Genomic DNA, 22,435 nt, shown 5'->3' with positions numbered 1-22,435 from the left:
TATCTGCCACTACCACTGCTCAGGATGAATTAATTGAATTTCGGGTATTTGTGGATTGTGGTTCTACTCTGAATGTGATTGATGTGGGATTCTTGGAAAAACTTAGATTAGAACCTAAAACTTTGTCATCCCCTATTGCTGTGGTTTCTGTTGATGGCTCTCCCTTGAAGAGTGTTACTCACAAGGTCTGTGAATTTCCCCTCACTATTAATGGTATTCATCAAGAGAATTTGGATTTGGTGGTATTGGATAATTTGCCTTCTCCAGTAATATTGGGGTTACCCTGGTTAAAATTGCACAATCCTGTACTGGATTGGTCTACCAATGAAATTAAGTCCTGGAGCCCTAAGTGTTATGACAAGTGTTGTAACGGACGTATTGCTGCGGTGGAAAAAGGGGAATTACCTGTACCTATTCAGGATTTTTGGAGAGTTTTTTCTGAGGGGGAGTCACAAATTTTGCCTCCCCATAGAGACTATGATTGTACCATTGAATTTGTCCCTGGAGCGACTCTTCCTAAAAGTCGTTTATTTAATCTTACTATTCCTGAGAGAAAGGCTTTGGAGGAATACATACAGACAAGCTTGGCCCCCGGTCGCATTAGGCCTTCCAAGTCTCCTGTGGCTGTTGGATTTTTTTTTGTAAAAAAAAAAGATGGCGGTTTACGTCCTTGTCTGGACTTTCGTGAGATTAATAAAATTACTGTACGCAATCCTTACCCACTGCCATTGATTCCGGATTTGTTTAACTAGTTAGTGGGGGCCAAGTGGTTCTCTAAAATTGATCTCCGGGGGGCATACAATTTGTTGCGCATGAAGGAGGGTGATGAATGGAAGACTGCTTTTAACACTCCTGTGGGTCATTTTGAGAATCTGGTTATGCCTTTTGGTCTTACCAATGCTCCAGCATTTTTTCAGAATCTTATTAATGACATCCTTAGACCTTTGATCGGCAAAAATGTGGTTGTGTATTTGGATGACATTCTGATTTATTCGCCTGATCTGGAGTCTCATTGGCGGAGCGTACGTGAGGTATTACAGTTATTAATGGACAATTCGCTTTTTGCTAAGCTGGAGAAATGTGAGTTTGCTGTACAGAGAATTAGTTTTTTGGGCTACATTATCTCCAGTGAAGGTTTTGAGATGGACCCGGTTAAAGTTCAAGCTGTGCAGGAATGGCCTAGGCCTATTGGTTTGAAATCGATACAGAGGTTTTTGGGTTTCGCCAATTATTACAGAAAATTCATAAAAAAAATTTCTATTATTGTCAAACCGCTGACCGATCTCACCAGGAAAGGTGCTAATGCGGTTCAGTGGACTTCTGAGGCCATTGAAGCTTTTGTGTTTCTAAAGGAGAGGTTCACCTCTGCTCCCATCCTTATGCAGCCTGATGTGACTAAGCCGTTTTTGGTTGAGGTTGATACTTCTTCGGTGGGGGTCGGTGCAGTGTTGTCTCATGAAAACAAGGATGGAGTACATCCCTGTGCCTTTTTTTCAAAAAATTTTTCTGAGACTGAACTTAATTACGATATTGGTAATCGGGAATTGCTGGCGATTAAACTCGCATTTGAACACTGGCGTCACCTCTTGGAAGGTGCTGAATTTCCCATTCAGGTTTTCACTGATCATAAAAATCTGATCTATCTGGATGCTGCCAAGCGCTTGAATGCCCGTCAGGCTAGGTGGGCACTTTTTTTCTCGCGGTTTAATTTTTCCGTTACTTACATCCCGGGTACCAAGAATGTTAAAGCGGATGCTTTGTCTCGCAGCTTTTCTCCCATGGTCGGTGTTGAGGAGGAAGAGGAGAGCATTTTACAAGAAGGTGTTGTGATTGCTGCTTTGGACTCCGTTTTGGAGGATGAGATTCTTAAAGCTCAGGAGAATGCCCCATCTAACACTCCCCATGGGAGGTTGTTTGTGCCTAGGACCTTTAGGAGAGATTTGTTTGTTGAGTGTCATGAGTCTCGGTTGGCAGGTCATCCAGGAATTTCTGAGACCAAGAGACTTGTGGGTCGCAGTTTTTGGTGGCCTGGATGGCAGAAGGAAGTCATTAAGTGGGTGCGCCAATGTACTGTGTGTGCTAGATCCAAGTCTTCGCATGCTCCTGCTGTGGGGTTGCTTTGCCCTCTGGAGGTTCCTAGTGCAACTTGGACACATCTGGCTATGGACTTTATTACTGACCTTCCCCCCTCTGAAGGTTTCACGGTCATTTGGGTGGTCGTGGACCGTTTTAGCAAGATGTGTCACTTGGTTCCCTTCATCAAACTGCCTTGCGCTAAGACACTCGCTAAGGCCTTTGTCAAGGAAATTGTCAAACTACATGGTGTTCCTACTGACATTGTTTCTGATAGGGGACCTCAGTTCGTGGCTCGTTTTTGGCGTGCCTTTTGTGACAGGTTGGGAGTTCATTTGTCGTTTTCATCCGGATATCATCCTGAGTCTAATGGCCAGACAGAAAGGAAGAACCAGGATGTTGAGCAGTTCTTGCGTTGTTTTGTGGCAGACAATCAAGAGGGGTGGTCTGAGTTTCTGCCACTTGCTGAATTTGCTCTTAACAACCATACATCCTCTTCTGCTGGGTGTTCGCCTTTTTTTTGTTGTTCTGGGAGACATCCGTCTTTTGGGTCATTCTCCAAATTGGTTTCGGCTGTGCCTGAGGAGGAGAGTTTTTCCGGTGATTTGGAGAGAGTTTGGACGGATGTGCGTGGTAATCTTCAGGAGGCTAACAAAAAATCTAAGAGGTACTTTGATAGGAAACGGCAAGAGGTTTTGTTTGCTGTTGGTGACATGATTTGGTTGTCCTCTAAGAATCTGCGATTGAGGATTCCTTCTAAAAAATTGGGTCCCAAGTTCGTAGGGCCCTTTAAGGTGCTTCAGATAGTTAACCAATCTGCTGTTAGGTTGGAGGTTCCTACGTCCTGGAAGATTAACCCGGTGTTTCATGTTTCTCTGTTGAAAAAAGCTGATGTGTCGGATGGTGACGCCTCTGCCACTGTTCCTCCGGTGGTGGAGGACGGGGAATATGAAATTTCCCGCATCCTAAATTCTAGACGGTATAGAGGGAGTTTGCAGTATCTCGTCGCTTGGAAGGGTTTCGGACCTGAGGATAACTCATGGGTGAGGGCGGATGATGTTTCTGCTTCCAGACTTGTCAGAGCGTTTCACAGGAGGTTTCCTGGTAAGCCTGGGCCTAGGGGATCCGGAGGATCCTCTTAGAAGAGGGGGTACTGTTAGAACTCTCCTGTTAGGTTTTTTTTAGTTTGCTGGTCACATGACCATTTTTGCCTATTTAATCTGACTCCGCTCTCCTGGCCTTGCTGGACTTCATTGTATTTACTACTCTTGAGCTAGCTTGGTGCTTTGTTGCCGTTCTCTGTTAGTTTTGCTAGGTCTTCTGACCTCTATGCTTTTTGTTGTGTGTTTGTCTTTGACTGCTACGATTTCTGCTAGGAGGTGTCCAACTTATCCCAGTCCCTAGTTCTTGTAGGGATCCCTCCCTCACATCTATAGGTCTTCGTACAGACTAGCCGAGGACTTTAGCGGGTCTGATCGCAGGATCAGGTTCCCCGTTACATCGTAGGGATCTAGTTTAGTTCTATTGTAGGGACAGATCTCCTGTCTTTCCTTAGTCCCTGTAGCAGATCATAACACAAAACCTCCTCCTTGGTTTTGCGGCGGTCCTCCTTAATTTCCTGGAACATTTCCTTCCATTGGATAATTTACTCGTTGATTCCCTCCAGGTCTCGCTGTAAGTTCCTCACAACCTGGTATATTTTCTGCCGTTCAGACTCCAGGCTCCGCTGGTCTGAGGACACGTTCTCCAGGTTTTCCCATAGTTGCTGCACGTCACTCTGACACTGCTTCCTGATAGGCTTCAGCTCTTGGTCATGACTAGCCACCTCCTCTTTCAGGGCTGTCAGATCCAGATCCTTCTGTCTCAGTACTGTACCGGAGGTTGCTACTGGCAACGTCACCTCCTCTTCTGCCTCTGAAGGATCCACACTTGAAACAAAGGCACACAGCACTACATTTTCTTTATTTTCACTTTCAGCAAAGACTACAGGAGCAACCTTTTTGTGGCCCTTGCGCCTTCAACGACGAGAGGGGGACTCTCTCCCCTCGTCTAGCCCCTCCTGACTGACCTCTCTTTCTACTTTAATAGTGTCACCGTCAGCTACAGGGTCTGTGTCACTCCCCATGGTTTTGTGGACTAACAGGTCACCTCCCACTTTGACGTCAACCCCTTCTACTGGAGCTACCCCGTTATCAAAGGTCAAATCGTCATTTTTAGGCGGTACCAACCCACAACCAGTAACAAATTTTGGTTTTCTATACTCCATGCTCTTGGGAAAATCCGCCCCCTTTTGGACATCCACACCTGTAGGGGGAATTTTACAAAAAAAAATCAACAATAGTCTTAGGACTCAGTTCACAACATCTCTTACCACCTCCCCGGGCACTCTGGGACAATACTGGCACCCCCGGAGAGTTCACAGAATGGTACACTACCGCCATTCTATATGGTGCCCACAGCTCCTGCCGTTCCTGCACCATGTCCTGTAGACGTTTCTCAAATACCTGCTGCGGTTTTAACCGGCACTTTAATCGCTCAATAGCTTCATTTTCTTTTGATGCTCCGTTCACAGCCATCGCGGTATACTATTCACACCAGACACTTCACCGCTTTCCCCGGAAAAATTTTCGTGGCCCCGCCGAGCCACAGCAAACCAGGTTTGAGTGCGAGGACAATTTTCGTAACCCCGCCGAGTTACAGCCAGATGCTTTAATTTTTGTGACCCCGCCGAGCCACAGCAAACCAGGTTTGAGTGTGAAGACAATTTTCGTAACCCCGAGTTACAGCAAGATACTTTAATCTTCGTGACCCCGCCGAGCCACAGCAAGATGCTTGTATCCACAATCGTCATCCTGTGCCGTTGTCCATAGCAACCGGGCAGCAGTTGCCCCTAGCAACCGGGCTGCCGTTGCCCGCATTCTCCAAACACATTTAAGGCAGCGTTAGTCATCATGCTGGGGGACACTCGCTGCACCGGGTCAATTAAAGCACACCAGCCACGTTTTCCAGCAATTCACAATCCAGCAGTTTATTATACTTCACTACTGCTTATCACAGAGTCCAACTCAGTGGCTCGCCGACATACACATATAATGTCCAGGAGCCTTTCAAGTGGCAGACAGGCCCACTTGACTCCAGTTACAGCATCCAGCAAAGTCACTTATAGCAATGTCCATATAATGCAATGTTTTACCTTTGCCGGGTTTTAGCTGCTTCAGTCAGTTTTTGTTCTGCCACATCTGTGGCTTTACGGCTTCCCAGATGGAGGTCTCCAGCCCTCGTTCCTTCAAAGGCTACTGGTATGTTGTCTCACCTGACATCCAGCTTCTGCCTTCCAGGACTCTTGCCTTCCAAGCCTCTGGCCCTCCAAGGCTACTGGTATCGCTTACACAATTAGGATCCAGCCTCTGCCTTTCAGGCTTCACCAGGCATCACAGGCCTCACACTCTAACGGTGTCCCACACGGGAACAGGCCTCACACCTTACACACCTGTCTCAAAACTACCAGGGTTTATATATCTTCCAGTGCACACACAGGACCTGTGCTGATGTCACAGCCATGTGATCAGACCTTCTGTGTGCACAGGACCTGTGCAATGTCACAGTCATGTGACCAGTCACCTGGGGGAGGTACATAGTCGGCCAAAACACACCCTGGACCATTACAGTAATGCCGCAAGCCGCTGCATTACAAATGATATAAAACCCAATATCGCTGTATAGTACAATGTTTTGGAATAGTAATTTTACATTTGTACATAAATATCTGAATACTTCCTGACTGCTTTTTTTTCCCTATTGGGACATCAAAAGAAAAAGAATATATCTAAGAAGGGACAATTATGTGGACTGAGACAATTATTATTTACGTATAAGGATATAAATTCCTGGTTTACTGCAGGGATATGTACAAATGGTCCAGTATAGTATTTCTGACGCAATACCTGGGGTAATTAACCATTGTTCCCATATGTGTATGGATTTTTTGAGAGCGTTCCTTTAATATAAGATCCCCTTTCCAAGCATAGAGTGTTATTTATCCTGGATTTTAGTTCTGTTATTGTTGGGGGAGAATTGTCTATCCAATGTAGTGCCAACAACTTCCTGGCTTGGAATAATATTCTTGAGCTATCTACTGCCATATGGGAGTCTGGGTTAACGTCCTCTCCCAGGAGTCCTAGGATACAGATTTTAGGTTCCAACTGAAGTTGTATCCCAGATACAGATCATACAAGAGCGATCACCCCCTTCCAGTAGTCGCCAATATTTACACATTCCCACGTCATATGCATCAAGTGGGCGTCCTTTTGACCACATCTAGGACATGTGTCATCCGTTTGTATTTCAATTTTAAATAAAATACTTGGGGATCTACACTGTGTTCCAAATTATTATGCAAATAATATTTTCTCAGATTTTCCCAAATTACCTATATGAATTGCAGTCATTGTAATTTTCCAGTCAAATAACTATTAGAGTACAATTAAAAGGTTTCTGTACAAACTGCCTATGATAACAGTATATTTTTTAAAAAATAAAAAACTCAAACTGCACTCAAAATGCATGTTCCAAATTATTATGCACAGCAGAGTTTTCAACCTTTTCATTTTAATAAAGAACAACAAATGGTCATTTTTGAAATTATAAGCATTAGCAGGTTACTACAAACTGAAATCAAACAGTTTTCAACTCAAAACTTTATTCTAGGTGATGTTACATTTGCACATAGGACCGCTTGTTCGAAAGGAGCTTCTGAACTCTCTCGTCCATTGAATTTGTCAGGTTTTGGATGGTTTCTGCTTCAATTGTTTTGCATGAGGACAGAATACCCTCCCAGAGCTGTTGCTTAGATGTGAACTGCCTCCCGCCATCATAGACACTCCTTTTGATGATGCTCCAGAGGTTCTCAATGGGGTTGAGGTCAGGGGAGCATGGGTGCCACACCATAAGTTTGTCCCCTTTTATGCCCATATCAGCCAGAGATGCAGATGTGTTATGTGCAGCATGAGACGGGGCATTATCATGCATGAAATGATCTTGCTGCGGAATGCACGGTTCTTCTTCTTGAACCATGGAAGGAAGTGCTGTTTGAGAAACTCAACATACATTATGGAGTTCATCTTTACCCCTTCAGAGATCCTAAAAGGGCCGACAATGTCTCTCCCCATGATTCCAGCCCAAAACATTACTCCACCTCCTCCTTGTTAGCGCCATAGCCGTGTTTGCATGGGGTGTCCATCAACCAGCCATCCTCCACTCCATCCATCTGGACCATCGAGATCATTTCATGCATGATAATGCCCCGTCTCATGCTGCACATAACACATCTGCATCTCTGGCTGATATGGGCATAAAAGGGGACAAACTTATGGTGTGGCACCCATGCTCCACTGACCTCAACCCCATTGAGAACCTCTGGAGCATCATCAAAAGGAGTGTCTATGATGGCGGGAGGCAGTTCACATCTAAGCAACAGCTCTGGGAGGGTATTCTGTCCTCATGCAAAACAATTGAAGCAGAAACCATCCAAAACCTGACAAATTCAATGGACGAGAGAGTTCAGAAGCTCCTTTCGAACAAGCGGTCCTATGTGCAAATGTAACATCACCTAGAATAAAGTTTTGAGTTGAAAACTGTTTGATTTCAGTTTGTAATAACCTGCTAATGCTTATAATTTCAAAAATGACCATTTTTTTGTTCTTTATTAAAATGAAAAGGTTGAAAACTCTGCTGTGCATAATAATTTGGAACATGCATTTAGAGTGCAGTTTGAGTTTTTTATTTTTTTAAAAATATACTGTTATCATAGGCAGTTTGTAGAAAAACCTTTCAATTGTACTCTAATAGTTATTTGACTGGAAAATTACAATGACTGCAATTTATATAGGTAATTTGGGAAAATCTGAGAAAATATTATTTGCATAATAATTTGGAACACAGTGTATATACCCTATGAATGAGAAGAATTCGGGACAATCTTTGTGACTCTGACAATGAACATTTCGGTGTCAAATCCAGTATTTCCCCCATTGCTCCTCAGATAAGGAACCCTCATCACCCTCCCATTTTGTCTTAACTATCAAAGGATATTTATCCAAATGTAGGGCCAGTAACTGCCTATAAATAAGGGATATTAGACCTTTTGTATCCAACGATGTAGTAATGGTATCTATTGGGTGATGTCAATCAGTATGGCGTTTATTCTAGTGGTGTACTATATGCAAGATGTATTTGCAGATATTGATAAAACACCCTATGCGGAAGGTTAAAATCTGCCTTTATTTGTTCAAACCTCTTGAATAATCCATCTCTCAAGAGTTGTGACACCAAACATATACCCCTATCCTTCCACTCACTAACATTTTTTAGTTTGTGTAGATCTGTTAAGTTATAGTTGTGCCATAAAGGAGTATAATTTGTGTATTTTCGAATTCCCAAAATATTTTTACCCCTATCCCACGCCTTATATATTAACTTTAGTGTACGACATTTTAAGTCATTTTCTCGAGGAGGCCCCATATCTAGTACCGAGAATGGAAGCTTCCACTTTGTTCGTTCCATAAGTAGGTGCCCTGAAATTACACAATATTTTCAAGTACCCCATCCATGAAACTACTTTAGCTCCCTTCTAGCGTTAAGCAGGTCTACATATACCTGGGGGGAAGCAGATCATTTATGTTGTTTGTCAAGGAGATCAATCTGCTCAAGCAAATGAGACTTTATCTGTTCTCTCCGTTTTTTAGCCTTTATCTATGTTTTATTATTATCCCTCTGTGGACGCATGTGAGTGCTTCCCATTTAAATGGTAAGGCAGTTTCATCATGCTCAAATATTTGAAGGAGTCTATAGTCTCAAGAAGGTCTGAGACACAGAGTGAGTCTTTCAGCAGATTATCATTTAGGTTCCAACATCTGAAGCCTTGGTGGAGTCCGGCAGTCAGATTACAATATACAGGAGCATGATGTGACCATACAGCACTTCCTACCTGAGATGTAGGTTACCATGTAGGCAAGTGACGGCTAATTAAGAAAAGGACTATACGGCTATGCATATTGTGTAAAGGAGAATAATAGGTATAATCCTTTACGTCTGGATGTAGTATCCTCCATACATCGACCGGTTGAGACCAAAGCACAATTAGCAAAGCTTTTGTTTGTGTTTTTCGATTGGTGACTCCAGCCCAGGGACGCGTCTAAAAAAGGATCCAAGACAAAATTAAAGTCACCTCCAATGATGAAAAGGTCCTCCGCAAAATATTTTAGTTTGTTTAAGTAATGACGACATGTCTTAATTTGGTCACAATTAGGGAGATAGAAGTTTTCCAAAGTCAAAATTTTGGAGTAGACAGAGATCTTAACAAACACGAACCTCCTCTCCGTGTCAGACAGTGTTTCTACAATAGTATGCGGCAGTGATCTGTGGCGGCCTATACTCAGCACCTTAGACATCAAAACATTAATCATCTTGGCATCCCAGAAAAATGCTATCTATTAGTAAACTGAGGTACAGTATATGATCGCCTCTAAAGTGTGACTCCTGAAGAAAGAGAAAATGTACGTGCTGTTTATGCCTACGATAAAACACTTGAGCTCCTTTCTCTGGAACATTAAGTCCTCTGACATTCAATGAACAAGTTTTGAGTTGTGCCATATTATATGAAAAAAAGGAGGAATGCAAGAGAGAAAGATTAAGAGAAAAGAGGAAGTATAGATGGTAGATAGTAACGTCTACCTCTCAGTGTCTAAGAAGTATAGATTATGAATATATCAAAACAGTAGGAAATTGCGAAACAAGCAGATCCCAATGCAAGTCCCTAACTGGGGGTTGTCTTTAGAGGCGCAAGTCAAACTTTCAGTTCTAGGATTCCCATTAGGTGGAACCATGGAATATAAAGCAAGTAAAGTAATACAGCCTGATATTACAGTAGTATCATGTGAACTCAACTTATATGCTGGTCTAAGATCTTATATGAACTTAGACATTCTATATAGTGGAAGAGTGGCACCTAATGCTCTATTTAGATATATCTAATTATATGCTTAAAGAAATAAGTAAGCATCTGCAAACTGTCTCTCATCAGGGAAGACTAAATTAATTTCAGGAGCTCATATGATTGGCAGGTTCCTTTCCCATCTGGCTGCATCGCCATCAAGTTCCTGATCCATTGAACACCTTCTGTGACGTGCTGGAACTCTCTGTGGCAATGGTGGAGCAGGTGGCCAGTCAGATATATGGAATGTCCAAGGCATCACAAATAGATCTCATGTTGCTTGGATCTATGAAAATATACAGCTGGAATGGGTACCCCCAGGAGTACATCAGGCCATTTTCCCGGATGGCATAAAGTATTGGTTTCAATACCCTTCTTTTAGCAAGTGTCATTCAGGATAGATATGTGAGCAATTATATGCGTTTTCCATTTAAATCACCAGGATCCAACTCCTCTGCTTTTCTCACAATGGCCTCTTTTACATTGAAAAAATGTATGCGAGAGATAATGTCCCTTGGATGCTCAAGATCTGGGCCATGATTGCCTATTGTACGGTGCGCCTTATAAATCTCCAGCTTCTTATCAATAGGATCACCAAGGATATTATTGAATAATGATCGCAGTGTTGGCATAATCACTTGTGCATTGATGCTTTCAGGTATACCCCTTATCCAGATATTATTGTGATTTTCTTGATCATCAACCATATTAAACAGATGGTTTATTTACTGGCTGTGAAGATCCAGTGTTAGTTTCTGAGCATTATGATGGCCTCTAACTTGGACGACATTATCCTCTAATCTCTGTAACTTGTCAGTAAGCTGTGACAGGATAGAAGTGAGGGGACGTATTTCAGTATTGTATGTGGTCTCCAGCCTCTGAATATATTGCTCCATATCTTCTTTAGTAAGGATAGACGCAATCTGATATACAAATAAGTTATGTTGTTCCCCATATCAGAATAACCTGTGGCTGAGGGGGAAATGTCCCTGTGAAGCAAGCACTGCTCAGTATGTGGGCTTTGGTGAGAGTACAGGGAGATTTGTGGAGCTGTTTTTTTGTGAGGTCTACATTAAGAGAGAAGTTGGTGCAGGACTTACAGCCTGGAGCTGTCTGGCATCATGAGGGTTAAGGTTGCTTCTTTTTCCACGCTGAGGTGAGGCAGTAATAGCTCCGGAGCAGGAAGATAAGACCTTCCATAAGAAAAGCTGCATACCAGACATGCTGACAGAGGTGGAGGACCTCAGATTAACCTCTGATCTCTTCTTTCTTTCCCATATCGAAAGTCATGTTTGAGGCTGTAAATTGCTTATAATTCCCCCAGGAACACGGTCTGAAGAGAGTGCTTTCAGTGTGTGCGTTCTCTTGGTGCTATGTCCAGGCCATGTCCTTCCTGTTGATGTACAATACGTCTGAAGGTGGCGTTGATTGGCAGCAGGATTGTGTGATGTAACAATCTTGTGTGATCCTTACGGAAACGGAAGTTGTGACACCAATGGAACGGCGCCAGAACAGGAAGTGCGTATCAGTGTTTTTATTTTAACAAGGCCAAAGATGAGGAATGAGAAGGAGTTGTCCTAGTAGTGGACAACCCCTTTATGAAGATACAATTTTCGGTTAAAAATATAAAAGGCTTCTCCCCTGTGTGACTTCTCTGAAGTTTGTTAAGAGATGATTTCTGTGTAAAACATTTCCCACATTAAGAACATGAAAATGGATTCTCGTCTGTGTGAGAACTTTGGTGACTAAGAAGTGATGATTTCTTCACAAAACATTTTCCACATTCTGAACAGGAAAAAGGTTTCTCCCCTGTGTGAGTTCTCTGGTGCTTAACCATATCTGATTTATCTTTAAAACATTTTCCACATTCTGAACAGGAAAAAGGTTTCTCCCCTGTGTGAATTCTCTTGTGCATAACCAAAATTGATTTCCAGCTAAAACATTTTCCACATTCTGAACAGGAAAAAGGCTTCTCCCCTGTGTGAGTTCTCTGGTGCTTAACCAAATCTGATTTCTGGATAAAACATTTCCCACATTCTGAACAGGAAAAAGGCTTCTCCCCTGTGTGAGTTATCTGGTGCTTAACCAAATCTATTTTCTGGCTAAAACATTTTCCACATTCTAAACAGGAAAAAAGCATCTCCCCTGTGTGAATTCTCTGGTGCTTAACCAAATCTGCTTTCCGGCTAAAACATTTTCCACATTCTGTACAGGAAAAAGGCTTCTCCCCTGTGTGAGTTCTCTGATGTCTGATACAACATGATTTCGCTGTAAAACATTTCCCACATTCTGAACATGAAAACGGCTTCTCCCCTGTGTGATTTCTCTGATGTCTGATAAAACTTGATTTAAATCTAAAACATTCCCCACATTCTGAACAGGAAAAAAGCATCTCCCCTGTGTGAATTCTCTGGTGATTAACCAAATCTGATTTCCGGCTAAAACATTTTCCACATTCTGAACAGGAAAAAGGCTTCTCCCCTGTGTGAGTACTGTTATGCTCAACCAAATATGATTTCCGGCTAAAACATTTTCCACATTCTGAACAGGAAAAAGGCTTCTCCCCTGTGTGATTTCTCTGATGGCTGATAAAACTTGATTTCGCTGTAAAACATTTTCCACATTCTGAACAGGAAAAAGGCTTCTCCCCTGTGTGAGTTCTTTGGTGCTTAACAAAATTTGCTTTCCGGCTAAAACATTTTCCACATTCTGAACAGGAAAAAGGCTTCTCCCCTGTGTGAGTACTGTTATGCTCAACAAAATCTGATTTCCGGCTAAAACATTTTCCACATTCTGAACAGGAAAAAGGCTTCTCCCCTGTGTGAATTCTCTGATGGCTGATAAAACTTGATTTCGTTGTAAAACATTTTCCACATTCTGAACAGGAAAAAGGCTTCTCCCCTGTGTGAGTTCTTTGGTGCCTAACAAAATTTGATTTATCGTTAAAATACTTCCCACATTCTGAACATGAAAAAGGCTTCTCCCCTGTGTGGGTTCTCTGATGGCTGATAAAACTTGATTTCTCTGTAAAACATTTTCCACTTTCTGAACAAGAAAATGGCTTCTCCTCTGTGTGACTTCTCTGGTGATTAAGAAGATCTGATTTCTGGTTAAAAAATTTCCCACACTTGAAACAAAAAAAAATATTCTCTGCTGTGTGAATGCTTTGATGTTTAAGAAAAGACTTTTCGAGGGAAAAACTATTTACATATTCTGAACAAGAAAATGGCATCTTTGCTTTAGGAGCAATTTGTTTTTTAATGGTTATTTTGTGACTTTGATGTTCCTTAGTAGTCAGTAATGAATCAGAAGACAGGACCTGTTTCAAATGATCAGATGACAGATCTTTGCAGTGAAGGGATGATGGTATATCTGGGTTAATGGCATTCACTTCAATTGTATCCTGTGGGATCTCAAGATCATCTGATTTAAAAATTGAAGATGTCAGCTGTCCCTCTGATCTCCTGGTACAGTCATCTGCTAAGAATAAAACCAATTATAATTTATGAATAACATATCCTTAAAATTTATATTGTTGAATATTTCTACTTAAACTCTCTGCAAAAATGTACTTTATGTAAAAGTATCATTATTTACCAAGAAAACATATCACAGAAAAAACCAGCCTTACCAACACCAAATCAGATAACAAATGCATTAGCATTTTAGTGTTGGTTGGGTGTACTGGGTTGTCTGTCCATGTGGGGTGCACTTATATAGTGCTGAGCAGCCCTCCTGATCTAATCGTATGGGCATCATCAATAGGCTGGAAGCCAGACACTGTGCATCACACCTACCTGTGTGACTGGCGTCCTATGCAAGCTTCATCTGTGTGCATCTTTAATACTAGGCAACCACCCCCTCCATGAATTGGTACGATTGTGAGTGATTGCTCAATAAGTATTTTTCAGCTGCGCTGCCCCCACCTTTATCATGGGGGTCTGCGGCATCCTGCTAGTGCATTTGTTATATGATTTGGTGTTAGTAAGACTGTATAATTTTCTGTGATTTTTTAAAAATTTTGCCCTATGTTAGCCATCATTATTCATCAAGACAATAACAGTTCACAGTCTAATAGAAAACCTCATAGGATGAACCAGTGGATCGTGGTGTTCAACTGTTTGTTAATTCTGCCTCCCAAATATGGAATAAAAAGCCACCAAACAATGTTATGTAGGGGAAAATAATATCAATAAAAACTTCTACTCATCTCACAAAAAACAAGTCCCCACTCAGGTCCATCATCTGTCAATGGAAAACCAGAGGTTTCCACATTATTAGTGGCTTAAAGGCTTTTGAAAAGCAACATGGCTTCCATAAACCAATCCAGCAATATGCGCTCTCCCAAAGTCAGATCTCCCCCTCGCTTCTGAGCCTTGCAGTGCGCTCAAACCACATTTAGCATCCATGTATTTGGCATTACTATAGTGAGAAGAACCCACTTAATTGATGGTGTGTGTCTCCTGGAGCACAATCTGGGCACTATGTTTTGGGTAATGAAATTATATATTTGTAATTTTCACTCTCCAACATCCACTGCGTGCTAATTTCCGGAAAGTGCCTGTGGAGTCTAAATAGTCACTACTCCTATAGATTATTTCACTGAGGGTTATAATTTCCAAAATGGAGCCACTTTATGGGGATTTCTACTGCTCTGGTTTTCTGACATTTTGTCATATTAGGGCTTCTATAAATGGTGCGTCCCATCTCCTCTGGGATCTGCTCCTGCGACGTCTGCTTCTCTCACCAGGAGCCGCCTTATTCATCCTGCAGGCGGCGCTGGTGATGGAGGAGACGTCAGAACCAGAAGCTCTGGGCAGCGCAGGCTCTGTCCAGCCACTAAGATTAGGGTGCCTGGGACCAGTAGTACCATCCAGTCTGGCAGTATGGGTGTGTGTGCTGTCCAGCTGGAGTAATCTGCTCCCTGCTTCAGCCAACTGGAAAGCACCGCACCCTACTAAAGCTGGAAGCATATTGCCGGAAGCTGCCAGATACAGCCCTGTCCTCCTGTGGTTCAGTCCTCAGTCCTCTATGCTCAGTTCCCAGCTTGTGTATTTGCTTCCTGTTGTGACCTCGGACCATTTACTGACTACTTTTGTGTGATTTTGTATTTTCTCTGACCTCCATGTTCTGACCCGGCTACCTGACTATTCTTCTTGCCATCTCACACCACAGAACATTAGGTAACACTGTGGCCCAAGCTTAGGGGGTCTCTGTCTAAGTCCAAATCCATGTAGAGGGGTTAAAGGATGATGAGCAAGGCAAACCCTGGGATCTGGAAAATGGAGTAGATAGCGCCAAGCCTGTTTGTGGTAGCCATCTTTTGAGCTGCCAGGTGACCATGAACAGAAGAATTCCATAGTTATCACCATATAATGTGACACGCGTCAGATTTGAAAAAATGGGCCCAGATAGGAACACAAAACTGGCTGCAGGAAGGGGTTAAATCAGAGTATTTTGGGCACTAACTACTATAGTCAAAACTGTGACTATAGACAATAACACATTTACTGAAATGATCAAACTCAACAGTCTCCATCAGTAATAAATGAGTAACTAGTGGTGATACCTCTCTGGGGTAATTGGAGTATGGGGCTCGGTGGCTCTTGGGAATCTAAACTATCGTAAGAGCCAATATTTTCTGTCAGATGAGTTTCAAGAAGAAATATTGGATGTTCAAAGAGAACTTTTTATAATACTGCAGAGATGAGGAATCTTAAATTTAGCTTAGAGATATATCATGGCACAGGTGTAATGTTTTTTTTGTTTTGTTTATCACAATCCTGTTTGAAGTTAGTCGGTTTTAACCCCTTTACCCCCGAGGATGGTTTGCACGTTAATGACCAGGCCAATTTTTACAATTCTGACCACTGTAACTTTATGAGGTAATTACTCTGGAACGCTTCAACGGATCCCCCTGATTCTGAGATTGTTTTTTCGTGACATATTGTACTTCATGATTGTGGTAAAATTTCTTCGATGTCACTTGCGTTTATTTGTGAAAAAAATGGAAATTTGATGAAAATTTTGAAAATTTTGCAATTTTCAAAATTTGAATTTTTATGCCCTTAAATTAGAGAGATATGTCACACAAAATAGTTAATAAATAACATTTCCCACATATCTACTTTACATCAGCACAATTTTGGAGCCAAAATTTTTTTTTGTTAGGGAGCTATAAGGGTTAAAAGTTGACCAGCGATTTCTAATTTTTCCAACAAAATTTACAAAACCATTTTTTTAGGGACCACATCACATTTGAAGTCACTTTGAGGGGTCTTTATGACAGAAAATACCCAAAAGTGACACCATTCTAAAAACTGCACCCCTCAAGGTGCTCAAAACCACAATCAAGAACTTTATTAACCCTTCAGGTGCTTCACGGGAATTTTTGGAATGTGTAAGAAAAAAATGAACATTTAACTTTGTTCACAAAAATGTTACTTTAGACCCAATTTTTTTTTATTTTCGCAGGGGTAACAGGAAAAAATGGACCCCAAAATCTGTTGTGCAATTTCACCTGGGCACGCAGATACCCCATATGTGGGGAAAAAACACTGTTTGGGCGCACAGCAGGGCTCAGAAGGATAGGAGCGCCATTTGACTTTTTGATTATAAAATTTGCTTGAATAACTAGCGGACGCCATGTTGCGTTTGGAGAGCCCCTGTGTGCCCAAACATTGGAGCTCCCCCACAGGTGACCCCATTTTGGAAACTAGACCACCCAAGGCACCTATCTAGATGCATAGTGAGCACTTGGAACCCCCAGGTGCTTCACAAATTGATTCGTAAAAATGAAAAAGTGCTTTTTTTTTCAGTTTTTCATTTTTACGAATCAATTTGTGAAGCACCTAGGGGTTCCAAGTGCTCACTATGCATCTAGATAGGTGCCTTGGGGGGTCTAGTTTCCAAAATGGGGTCACTTGTGGGGTTGCTCCAATGTTTGGGCACACAGGGACTCTCCAAATGCAACATGGTGTCCGCTAACAAATTGTCGGCTCAAATTGTTAGCGGACACCATGTTGCGTTTGGAGAGCCCCTGTGTGCCCAAACATTGGAGCTCCCCCAAAAGTGACCCCATTTTGGAAACTAGACCCCCCAAGGCACCTATCTAGATGCATAGTGAGCACTTGGAACCCCCAGGTGCTTCACAAATTGATTCGTAAAAATGAAAAAGTGAAAAAAAAAAACACTTTTTATTTTTTCTGAATCAATTTGTGAAGCACCTGGGGGTTCCAAGTGCTCACTATGCATCTAGATAGGTGCCTTGGGGGGTCTAGTTTCCAAAATGGGGTCACTTGTGGGGGAGCTCCAATGTTTGGGCACACAGGGACTCTCCAAATGCAACATGGTATCCGCTAACAAATTGTCGGCTCAAATTGTTAGCGGACACCATGTTGCGTTTGGAGAGTCCCTGTGTGCCCAAACATTGGAGCTCCCCCACAAGTGACCGCATTTTGGAAACTAAACCCCCCAAGGCACCTATCTAGATGCATAATGAGCACTTGGAACCCCCAGGTGCTTCACAAATTGATTCGTAAAAATGAAAAAGTATTTTTTTTTTCCACTTTTTCATTTTTACGAATCAATTTGTGAAGCACCTGGGAGTTCCAAGTGCTCATTATGCATCTAGATAGGTGCCTTGGGTGGTCTAGTTTCCAAAATGGGGTCACTTGTGGGGGAGCTCCAAAGTTTAGGCACGCAGGGGCTCTCCAAACGCAACATGGCGTCCGCTAACAATTTGAGCCGATTTTCCATTCAATTTGTTAGTGGACACCATGTCGCGTTTGGAGAGCCCCTGATGTGCCTAAACAGTGGAGCTCCCCCACAAGTTACCCCATTTTGGAAACTATACCCCTCAAGGATTTTATTAAGGTGTATAGTGAACATTTTGAACCCAGAGGTACGACACAGAATTTGATAACATTAGGTCATCATACTGAATAAGTTGTCATTAGTCTTGAGCGCAAGTGCTCGCTACTTGAGTTTGCATCGGGTACTCAGGTATGCACCATGTACTGCGTGTGCTCAAGTGACATGCTCGAGTCCCCGCCCGGATGTTTCACGGTTATTAGACACCCAAAAAAAAACATGCGGGGATCGCTCGTGCATGGCAGGCAATCCCCGCAAAGTTTTTTTGGCCATGAAGCATATGGGGCGGAGACTCGAGCATGTCACTCAAATACCCACGATACTCAATGCATACCAGAACACCCGATGCAAACTCAAGTAGCGAGCACTTGCGCTCAACACTAGTCGCCATATCGTCATCTTTTTTTCTTACTTTTGAAAAAAATCCCAACCCCATCACAACCCTAACACCAACCCCAGCCCTAACCCTAGCACAACCCTAACCTGAGAGTTTATTTTATACGCCGTTCCTCATGCGGTATAAGTGATGAGATTACTTTATTCTTCGGGTCGGTGCGATTACAGCGATACCAGAATCATATAGGGTTTTTATGACTGACAGCTGTCACACACTAAAAGATGCATTTTTTGCAAAATCTAGTTTTTGCATCACCATATTTTGAGAGCTATAATTTTTTCAGATTTTGGCAGACAGTCATGTGTCGGCTTGTTTTTTGCGGGATGAGTTGACGTTGTTATTGGTGCCATTTTCAGGCACGTGACATTTTTTGATTGCTTTCTATTCCGATTTTTGGGAGGCAGAATAAACAAAAACCAACAATTCAGGAATTGTTTTTTTTTTTTTTTTATTCTGTTCCGCGTGTGGTAAAAGTGATAAGGCAGCTTTATTCTTTGGGTCAGTACGTTTACAGCGGTACCACATTTATATCGTATTTCTATGTTTTGCACTTTTACATAATAAAAGCAATTTTATAGAAAAAATTATTTTTTAGCATAGCTTTATTCTGAGAGCTATAACTTTTTTATTTTTCGGCTGATGGAGCTGTATGGCGACTTGTTTTTTGTGGGACGAGATGACGTTTTCAGCGGTATCATTTTTATTTATATTTGTCTTTTTGATCGCGTGTTATTCCATTTTTTGCTTGGCGTTATGATGATAAAGCATTGTTTTTTGCTTCGTTATTTTTTTTTTTTTTTTACCGTGTTCACTGAAGGGGTTAACTAGTGGGACAGTTTTATAGGTCAGGTTGTTCCGGACACGGCGATACCAAATATGTTTACTTTTATTGTTTTTTTTTATAATAATATTTATTGATGGGTACATTATATTTTTATTTTTGGTGGATTATTTTTTTATTTTTTTTTTTTATATTTTTACAATTTTTTTTTTGTTTGTTTTTTTTCACTTTCTGATAGTTTTTATACTTTTTTACCTTGTCCCACTCTGGGACTTTCACTTTTTTTTCTCTGATCGCCTGCATGGCACAGGAATGCAGCACCATCCCTGTGCCATGCAGGCTGTCAGCGCTGGACAGGGAGAAGATTGTATGGAGATGCACTGCGCATGTCCAAAAAATCTTCCTGCTGTCTGGTGACCCGGATGTTGTCATGACGACATCGAGTCGTCATGGCAACATCCTGGAAGCCCCGGCAGACATCGCTGGAGGCCGGAAGAGGAGGTGAGTATCGGTGATCACCTCCCCTTGCCACTGCAATGCTGCGATCGACTTCGATCGTAGCATTGCGGGGGTTAATGTGCCGGGAGCGGTGGACCGCTCCCTGCACATAGTATCGGGTGTCAGCTGTGACAATCAGCTGACACCCGCCGGCGATCGCGCCCGCACAGCCTGTGTGCGGGCGAAATCGCCAGGGCGTACTAATACGTATCAGGTCCATAAGTCCCAGGGCACAGATACGTATTAGAATCATAGAATCATAGAATGGTAGAGTTGGAAGGGACCTCCTGGGTCATCTGGTCCAACCCCCTGCTCAAAGCAGGATTCACTAGATCATCTCAGACAGATGTCTGTCCAGCCTCTGTTTGAAGACATCCATTGAAGGACGCCTTGGGTCGGAAAGGGGTTAAAAGAAACTGAAAAGTCAGGATAAAGGGAAACTCTGTTTTTATTGTACAGAAATTCACACTTGGCCCTCACTGCACATTTAATGTTGTAGATCATAAATGTGAAGTTTGGCCAGAAAGACTGGACCTGGTCTTGTAGGGACCATATGAGCACATTCAGCAGCACAGAAGGGAGAGAAGGTAGATTCAACCAAAAAGATATCAGGGAACTAGGAAGCCAACGGCATCATTACCCTCCACTTTCTCTTACAGGCACATCATAATATTTCTCTTCAAGTGATTTTCTAAGTTGACAGCACATTCTACACACGCTGTCATTTGGCTTTGTAGTTTACAGATCTGGGCAGGTAACGGTCAGCATCTTCTAATTCCAGGGGGTAAGTGGATCTTCGAGGTTGTAAGTTCTATAGAAAATGGCTTTCAAAGCCCAAAATCATTTGAACAGTTTTGGGTGGAGGAGAATGTTGTGGTCTAGAGGCAAAATGGCGATCACACGATTGTGATACTGCCGGACTACACCACTGATAAAGAAGCCACAGCCGATGACTGAGAAGAATCTGTGACTTCTCTGGATTTAGTGGTTACTACTCACCTGCGTAGTCATATGTAGGAATCTCCTCTTTACACCGCTCATCACCCCTCACATATGTCTCTGTAGTATTAATATGGGTCAGATCTTCACCCTGAAACAAATATTGTAAAAGTCACAGACAGATGGAGAAGTCTATGATCAGCTCTAATCCTGCCATCTCCACCGTTCTCATTACACAAATAGAAAACACATAATACTGGTGGATAAAACAAGACTGAACACAAGACCTTCACAGCCGTCTACACATCATAGGAGAGATCTCATGACACCTTCTCTCCATCTACCTGATGATCCTGAGGAACATTGGGATCTTCTTCTTTACAGTCATGTGGAAGAAAGGGATGGGGACATCTGTCTGGTGTTGTCCTCTTACTGGATAGATCTGGAAGAAACACATACAGGGACTGAATTCATTCTTTACATACAGATAATTATAGGCTGTGTGTATTTAGTCTTGTCTATTACCTGGTGATGTGAGGGGCTGGGGAACCTCTATCATGACGTCTTTGTACAAATCTTTGTGTCTTTCTAAATACTCCCACTCCTCCATGGAAAAATAGACAGTGACATCCTGACATATACAATGATACAGTCATCCCCCCGATCCTTTCATAGCATTACTGTATAATGTCCCAGCATTCCCAGCAGTGTCACCTCTCCAGTCAGCAGCTCAATCATTTTGTAGGTGAGTTCTACGATCTTCTGGTCATTGATGTCATCATGTATGAAGGGGTGAGATGGAGGTCCTGTGATTGGGCTCAGGGGTCTTCCCCATCCCTCAAACACATGGACCTGACAGTGCTCACTAGACGTCTTCACTAATATGTAATCCTGGTTATGGAAAGACATATAAATAAATCTCACTACAGACATTTCCAGAGTCCTCACCTCTCCAGTTCTGTTCATCTGTTATTCCCATAGATAAGAATGATGTAATGTGACGTCATCAGATTCTCTCACCTCTCCGGTAAGTCGGAAGAGGATCTCTAGGGTGAGGTGTAATATCCTCTCCGCCATCTTGTCTCTATCCATATCCATCTTTGATGGGTCCAAAAGGAAAATTCTCTTAAATAGAAGATCTTCACTGAGAGGATCTGATATTGTAGGGACCTGAATGAGAAGATGATGAGCCGATGTAACATCATAAAAATCCTGTGTAATAATACAATTACTGGAGATAATAAGGAGAAACACATGAGGAGATATATTATTTTACAGTATTTAGTTTTCTGCTTTACATCTAGTAATAAAACCTATATATTTTAGGCCACAGACAACAAGCAGTTTCTCCCTTGGAGTCTGCAGCTGAACACGTTTCTCAAAGACTCATCTGCCATAAAGCTAATTCTCGTCTCATTTACCGACACTGCAATCGGCATTAGCAATACTGCAGGAGATATTAATTACACGTGACATGAGGAATAACTACTTCATGATGAGGACGACATCTTCATCTTCTACTACGGCTCTAGAAACATATTTAGCCAGATTTCTTCACTGACTACATCTCCACCGGCCGTCTATATGAATGTTTCCCGTCTTCCCCGGACTGTAATCTTCTATCACGTTAGATCTCATGTCTGATTCACACACAGAAGTTTGAGGCTTTGATACACGGTAAGGTTTTTAATATTATACAGAGTAGGACTATTCCGAATGGGTTCATCTTGCCATGGTGGGATAGCTTTCATGCTATTTTTGATCAAAAACAGTGTTGCTAAGAACCCAATTTTATTTAAATGCACTTTTGCTTTGTATTTATTTATTTACAGCAGGGTTTATGATCATTTTTCTTCTTATAGGTTTTTTTTCTGATTTATGGCCA

General features: G+C 42.1%; 1 protein-coding gene across 1 annotated transcript in view; it reads right to left on the bottom strand.

The window, feature by feature from the left end:
• Positions 1-8,027: 8,027 nt before the first annotated feature.
• Positions 8,028-22,435, bottom strand: part of LOC141271739 (uncharacterized) — a 31,239-nt gene continuing 16,831 nt past the window's right edge. Inside the window, exons 2-5 of the mRNA XM_073681834.1 lie at positions 21,499-21,720; positions 20,895-20,992; positions 20,611-20,701; positions 8,028-13,543 (exon numbers count right to left, since the gene is read on the bottom strand). Of these exons, the coding sequence (XP_073537935.1) occupies positions 11,763-13,543; positions 20,611-20,701; positions 20,895-20,992; positions 21,499-21,529 (2,001 nt within the window). The 5' untranslated portion in view covers positions 21,530-21,720 and the 3' untranslated portion in view covers positions 8,028-11,762. The remainder of the gene's footprint in view (positions 13,544-20,610; positions 20,702-20,894; positions 20,993-21,498; positions 21,721-22,435) is intronic.

The sequence above is a fragment of the Phyllobates terribilis genome, unplaced genomic scaffold, assembly GCF_046119375.1.
Source record: "Phyllobates terribilis strain yellow unplaced genomic scaffold, ASM4611937v1 Scaffold_5__5_contigs__length_657084704, whole genome shotgun sequence".
In the NCBI taxonomy this organism is placed as follows: Eukaryota; Metazoa; Chordata; class Amphibia; order Anura; family Dendrobatidae; genus Phyllobates; species Phyllobates terribilis.
The sequence above is the reverse complement of the archived record's forward strand: the minus strand, read 5'-3'. Positions and strand labels throughout refer to the sequence as shown.